This window comes from Cynoglossus semilaevis, chromosome W (assembly GCF_000523025.1).
Source record: "Cynoglossus semilaevis isolate Cse_v1.0 chromosome W, Cse_v1.0, whole genome shotgun sequence".
NCBI lineage: Eukaryota > Metazoa > Chordata > Actinopteri > Pleuronectiformes > Cynoglossidae > Cynoglossus > Cynoglossus semilaevis.
In genome coordinates this window covers 7548430-7555798 of record NC_024327.1, presented here as the reverse complement: position 1 = coordinate 7555798, position 7369 = coordinate 7548430, and the positions used below count along the sequence as shown (strand labels likewise).

Below are 7369 nucleotides of genomic sequence, written 5' to 3'. Positions count from 1 at the left end.
ATTTACAGAAAGTGTGCAATAATTACTTAAACAAAAGTAGGCAGGTGCATAAATTTGGGGACTCTTGTTGTTTTACTGATTTGAATACCTTTAGCACTAATTATTGGAACACAAAATTTGTTTGGTAAGCTAATTGACCCTTGACCTACATACACAGGAGAAGCCAATCATGGGAAAGTGTATTTAAGGTGGCCAGTTGCAAGTTGTTCTCCCCTTTGCATCTTCTCTGAAGACTGGCAACGTGGGAGCCTCAAAACAACTGTCAAATGACCTGAAAACAAAGACTGTTCAACATCATGGTTTAGGGGAAGGATACAAAAAGCTAGCTCAGAGATTTCAGCTGTCAGTTTCCACTGTGAGGAACATAGTGAGGAAATGGAAGACCATACCCACGCACCCACGCACAGTTAGGGCCCGTAGTGGCAGGCCAAGAAAAATCTCAGATAAGCAGAGGCGAAGGATGATGAGTCAAACTCAGTCAAACTCAACCCACAGACCAGCTCCAAAGACCTACAACATGATCTTTCTGCAGATGGTGTCACTGTGCATCGTTCAACTATTCAGCGCACTTTGCACAAGGACATGCTGTATGGGAGAGTAATGCGGCAGAAGCCTTTTCTGCGCCCATGCCACAAAAAGAGTCGCTTGAGGTATGCTAAAGCACATTTGGACAAGCCAGCTTCATTTTGGAATAAGGTGCTGTGGACTGATGAAACTAAAATTGAGTTATTTGGACATAACAAGGGGCGGTATGCATGGCGGAAGAAGAACACAGCATTCCAAGACAAACACTTGCTACCCACAGTTAAATTTGGTGGTGGTTCCATCATGCTGTGGGGCTGTGTGGCCAGTGCAGGTACTGGCAATCTTGTTAAAGTTGAAGGTCGCATGGATTCCAGTCAGTATCAGTAAATTCTTGCGAACAACGTTCAAGAATCAGTGACAAAGTTAAAGTTGCGCCGGGGCTTGATACTTCAACAAGACAACGAGCCTAAACACCGCTCAAATTCTATCAAAGCATTCATGCAGAGGAACAAGTCCAACGTTCTGGAATGGCCATCTCAGTCCCCAGACCTGAATATCATTGGAAATCTGTGGTCTGTTTTAAAGCGGGCTGTCCATGCTCGGAAACCATCAAACCTGACTGAACTGGAGATGTTTTGAATGATTAAAAAATACCTTCAACCAGAATCCAGACCCTCATTGGAAGCTATAGGAAGTGTTTAGAGGCTGTTATTTCTGCAAAAAGAGGATCTACTAAATATTGATGTAATTTTTCTGTTGGGGTGCCCAAATTTATGCACCTGCCTACTTTTGTTTAAGTAATTATTGCACACTTTCTGTAAATCCTATAAACTTCATTTCACTTCTTAAATATCACTGTGTTTGTTTGCTATATGATATATTTAATTGATGTTCCGAACAACTAATGATCCATAAAGGAAAATCTTGAAAATTATCAGGGGTGCCCAAACTTTTTCATTCCACTGTATTATAGATTGTAGTGAAACTTTTGTTTTTGCCATTTTTTTTGTTTGTTTTCTGTAGCATGCCTTCAGTCAAACATGTGAAGGACAGAAGTAATGCTTATCAATATCTCAATGTCTCTTAGGTGGAGGAGATGGTGCAGAACCATATGACTTACTCTTTACAGGACGTGGGTGGAGATGCCAACTGGCAGTTGGTGATAGAAGAAGGAGAGATGAAGGTGAGTCTGGAGGAGAGAAGCAGCTCATGAATCATTTCCCTTGGTTTTTAATTAGGGCAGATTATATAACATTTGTAGTTTTAAAAGAACTCAGGAATTATGTTACTACCAGGGAATACAGGAAGTACAGGCCCACATTTGTTAGCTAATAGTGACAGAAAAAACACAGATATATATATGGAAAAATAATTTATTTTATTGTGAGAGAATCTTAAGGTGAAAAATGTTTTCATTTTTTTCATTTGCACATTTTAAACATAAAAAATAACAAGAAACCCTACACATTCTGGACAATTTGGAAAATTAGTGACCAATCATCAAATAAACAAAATGGAAAATAAGGGAAAAAGTCATGTCCCGGAAACAAGTTATCCTGTAAAAATATTCCTCCTTTTTTCTTCCCGATACTTAAATAAATGCAAACAGAACATCACTTCTGTCCTTCCAGCTAATGCAGTGTCCCATGTGATGCTACCAACCAATCAAATTTCTGTCACCTCCAAGCAGCTCTTCAGTTTCACATTTGACTTTGTCGTTAGAGTTGGTGTCTTTTCAGATGCTCCAGTTGAAGAGTGGTGCTGGCATTGGTCCAAGACATAGACTGTTTGTTTCTCTTACCCACGACCTCAAGCTCCTCTTTGTCATTTTCTAAAAAACATAAACATAGAGGTAATCTGGTAAATGTATAAAATGTAAAGTACAGCTGTAGTAAAGAACAGTTTTCTTTGCTTTGGATTAGAAAGGTGAAGGATTAGTATTATTGAATGTCTAAAAATGTCCTACAAATGTCCTGGTGAATACTTGTGTCTGATGCTGTGTTATGTGTCTGATGCAGGTGTACAGGAGAGAGGTGGAAGAGAATGGTATTGTCTTGGATCCACTCAAAGCCACGCATTCAGTGAAGGGTGTGACAGGACACGAGGTCTGTCACTATTTCTGGGACACGGATGTTCGAATGGACTGGGAGAGTAGGTTCTCCTGTATAGAAGTGTGTGACACGTTACACCTGTAGGTTCTCAGAGTGTAACATCCTAAGTGTACTGTGTTTTTCTCCTTAGCCACCATTGAAAACTTCAATGTGGTGGAGACACTTTCTGACAACGCAACAATTGTTTACCAGACACACAAGGTAAATACTTCTACTGCCAAAGTGTATGGAGAATGAGAAGCAGAATTGTTGTTTGTTGCAGAGAACATTTACACAAGCAACTAAATTGATCTGATGTATTATTATAAAATTAGTTTAGAAAAAGAAATGTAATGTCTAAGATGTTAAATTATATAAACATGCTGAAGACAGAAAGTAAAAAGCCTTTTGTGGAGGAAAAGGTAATATATCCTATTACCTTCTTCCTGTCATCATCAAGGCTGTGTGTGTGTGTATTTCAGAGAGTGTGGCCGGCCTCTCAGAGAGATGTGCTGTATTTGTCCGCCATGAGGAAGATCATAGCAACAAATGAAAATGATCCTGACACATGGTTGGTTTGTAACTTCTCTGTGGACCACAACGACACCCCTGTAAGTGTACTGAAATGTACTTCTTGGGGTAAACACCTCTGTCTTATTATTATTAGTGTATTTGTGAAAACCTTTGTAAAGTCAAAGAAAGAAGGATTTGAAGGATTTCCACTCTGGTGCCATGCTCGGCAGTTCAGACATTGTTGACTTTTTTCTTTCCTGTAGCCCACAAACAGGTGTGTTCGTGCCAAAATCAATGTTGCTATGATTTGCCAAACTCTGGTCAGCCCACCAGAGGGTGATAAGGAGATAAGCAGAGACAACATCCTTTGTAAGATCACCTACGTTGCCAATGGTACGTGACTGAGTGTTTACTTAAGACAAAAACAGCAGCCAACAGAACATAGAGCATTTTTATTGTCAGTTTAACTACATTTTTTTTATCATCTCTTAACATCCACTATCTATAGGATACTGTAGAACCATGTGCAGTGAACCCATGTATTCTCCTGAGTCAGTACCAAGCCTCAGTGTTGGAGTGTCTCTTTCCTGTGTATCTGCAGTAAACCCAGGAGGCTGGGCTCCGGCCTCCGTCCTCAGAGCTGTGGCCAAGAGAGAGTATCCTAAGTTTCTAAAGCGCTTCACTTCCTACGTACAGGAAAAAACTGCTGGGAAGACCATACTGTTCTGAACACTAAGCGGTAAGCAAGCAAATCATCTGGCTGGAAAAAAGACCTGACAGAGGTTTTAACTGTAGTAGCAGCTGTAAAAACATGATAAGAGTGGTAACCCAGTCTGCAGGATATAAAGTAAATAGTTATTAAACCTAATGTAACATGTTCAGAACAGAAAGAGGAAAATGATCAAATTTGTATTTTCCCTAGTTTCCCATGTAGTTTAGACCTGAAATGATTTATCGATTAATCGTCTCTAATCGATTAAGAACATTAATCATTAGTTTTCCTGAACCAAAGCTTTGTGATTCCCCTTTCCACTAAACATTGGTTCTGCTGTTGTTTCAAACCTCAAGACAGATAAGGACTGAAAGGCAGGAAACGTGTAGTCTGGGAAAAAAAAAACATAAAAATCCCCCCAACCACATGAAGATACATAAAAAATATATAAAGTACATGTTTATTTATACTTTCATAATATTGTAGTTTCTGTATATCTAAATGTGTTCTGTGTATATTATACATTCTTTTATAATTGTATTCTTGTTATTTCTGTATAGATTCATTCATGTTTTCTACTTTTTGTGATTGTTGTTTCTGCTGGTGCTGTAATAAAGGGCAAGTTGTTTGTAATTTTTACATTTTTCCTGTTTTTGTTGTACTGTTTGTGTTGTACTCTCTGGTCTTGTCTTCTTCAGGTCAGACGACCAGTCTGTGGAGAAGACGTTCAGCATTAAACTGGCTCTGGATGAACCAACTCTCCTGACAGTGAGACCAGACGGGTCTGGTCCACTGGAGACAGGTTTCGGAGCTTTAATCCATCACTAATTCCTAATCCAGTCACACCAGACCAGCTCAACACTTACCTGTTGTTCATGGCTGCAGAGAAAACATCTCCTGTTTGCATTTCTAAAAGAAGATGATTGCAGAATTTTATTTTTAAATTGTTTTGTACGTTACAAAAAAAAACCTACTCCACGACTTTCTTTGGGATTTGCTTTAATCACTAGTATTACAGCTCCATGTTTTGCTGCTGTTAAATTAACCATCGTGAGCGAGGCGAGTAAATGTGAAGAGATAAAAGCATGGATGAGGTTTTGGTACAGTGTTTTTGTTGTTGTTGTTGTTTTCTTTTCCCCCAGTCTTTCATGCCTTCTCTCTCCCTCTGGTGATGACTCTGTAGTTTGATGGAGGGTCAGAGCCTGGAGCTTTGAAATCTTTGTATTTATAATGTAGATTGTTATAAAGCAGCTTTCTAAGAGACACAGTGTCATGTACATAGGCTTATTGTTGGTTTAGTTTATCAATGTGAGGAATATGAATTGATTGTTGAGCTCTGTAATGGAGTTGAAGAGTACTCACCCAGTTGATTCAGTACAGACCAAGCTTATTTACACAAACAACAATAATGCAACATGTCGTGTCTGTTGGTACAAAGCTGTGGTTCATTGACATTCCTGAACCACAGTGTTCCACAGAAACATACTCTCAAACGACCATCCACAGTAACTGATGTGAAGATCTTCTGTTGAAGAGCATTACATAGAATTATTCCACACATTTTACATTGTTTTCTATGTCAAAAAAGGACTTCTGGAGGATCAGGAAAATATGTCAAAGTTTTTAGACCCCTCTGTAAAACGTCTGTGTGAAACAGTGACACCAAGATATTACATTTTGTCATCTTTCTTTAATCTGTAATCTGTACATTTCAGTTGAAAACAGTTAAAATGTAATGTTGAAAAACAAATCTGAAGGCAAACTTAAATTGGAGTTTGGTTTATTTGTGGCCTTTGTAAAGTGACAACTGCTTGGTATTGGTTTGTAGGTGATTGGTTAATACTGAACACAGGCACATCCTCTAGTGATGAGAGGTCGTGTTCACTTGTACTAAGATGGATTTCACTTGAAATCTACAAATGATCTGATTAAAGATGTAAAAGTTCTGAAACTAAATGTCTTTGTTGGTGTCATTGTTTGACAATGAAAACCATGGCTGTTTGTGTCCACCTTGTGTGACATTTCACCTTCCACATTACAGTGCAGTGACCTCCTGCCCTTTGATTGACAAACTGCCCTGAGGAATGCCTTAGAAAACCAGGACAAAGATTCTGATGTTCTCTACTGTACAGCTTCCACCAGACGTGCATTTATCATCAAGGGGTGAGGGGAGGGTCAGCATTTCACATCATCTTACCTCATCATTTACTGTAATTTTTGCTCTGCAGTCATGTACCTATGAGTCTTAAGGTGTTTGGGATCAGGGAGCAGCTCATTGGTTAATTCAAGGATGAATAGAGGAATAAAAGCCCAAGGCCACATCTATGGAGGGTGCATTTATCATTTTTATGTTTGACATTTTCTCAGTAATCTACACTTTGTATATTTCCAACTTGTACATGTCGTTTTATAATTTGCACAAAATGTAACACAGTTTGACAATGTCCTGTAAATTAAAATTGTTACACAAGAGATTCTAACCAATGGCTAAGAGCTTACTGACGATGATGCAAAAATTGGGTTAAGTCTTCAGTGAAGCCTTTTTAGTTTAGAGTGCCAGGCAAATTGAAGAAGTGCCAGTTATGTGTCCAGTCTGCCAGAAGCCAGGTCACTGAAGAAAGATCTGAGTCATGTCTCCAGGGCTTTGTGTTGCTCTGAGTCACAAAAAATAAAGTGGAAGTTTTAATGGTTTCCAGGCTGCCTTCAGGTCACTTTGGCAAGTTTTCAGGATACCAACTCAACAGATGCAAGTCACTAAAGACACATTTAATTGCAGTTTGTGTTAAAGTTTTAAGTCATCATATTTAAGAGTTGATCTCTAAAAACAAAGGTCAAGTCTCCCAAGTCAAGACTCCAGTGTTTAGTCTTTTGAACAACCCAAGTTCAACCTTCTGACATGTCATAGTCACAGATGTTTTAGGTTAGTCATTTTGCATTAAATTCGAGTCCAAATCGCAAGAACATTTTTGAGTCGATTCTCTTGAGTGGTGTCCAAACAGTTTGAACTGTGACTCCTATGTGATACGGAAATGTTCCAGTCAAGTCGGAGTGAGGTCACTGAAGAAAACATTTCAAGTCTGTTAAGTATCATTCTCAAGTCATGACTTGAGGATAACAAAAGTCTGTTAGGATCCATGCAGCACCGGCTCCCCCCAGGGCTGCGTGCTGAGCCCCCTCCTATTCACCCTGCTCACACACGACTGCTCAGCACTACATCCGAGCTGTCTGATTGTGAAGTTCAAGGATGATAGAGCCGTGGTCGGACGCATTACAGCCAACGATGAGTCCAACTACAGGCAGCAGGTAGAACATCTGGAGGGTTGGTGTAGAGAAAACAACCTCTGCATCAATGCAAAGAAGACCAAGGAGATGATCATCGACTTCAGAAGGGGGAGACACCCCCCCCCCCCTGCACATTGGAGGGACAGCGGTGGAAGTGGTCTCCAGCTTTAGGTATCTGGGAGTACACATCTCTGTTGACCTCACCTGGAGAACCACCACTTCCTGCCTGATCAGGAAAGCAGATCAG

At 39.7% G+C, this 7369-nt stretch overlaps 1 protein-coding gene across 2 annotated transcripts in view; it reads left to right on the top strand.

Moving 5' to 3' along the window:
• The window catches only part of LOC103397087 (collagen type IV alpha-3-binding protein-like), a 49890-nt gene extending 42581 nt beyond the window's left edge, over positions 1-7309 (top strand). For both annotated transcript variants that reach the window (XM_008335333.3, XM_017042638.2), the window contains 7 exons: positions 1613-1708; positions 2544-2676; positions 2767-2837; positions 3098-3226; positions 3392-3521; positions 3730-3867; positions 4539-7309. In XM_008335333.3, coding sequence (XP_008333555.1) covers positions 1613-1708; positions 2544-2676; positions 2767-2837; positions 3098-3226; positions 3392-3521; positions 3730-3857 — 687 coding nt within the window. In that variant the 3' untranslated portion in view covers positions 3858-3867; positions 4539-7309. The remainder of the gene's footprint in view (positions 1-1612; positions 1709-2543; positions 2677-2766; positions 2838-3097; positions 3227-3391; positions 3522-3729; positions 3868-4538) is intronic.
• The last annotated feature ends 60 nt before the right edge of the window (positions 7310-7369 follow it).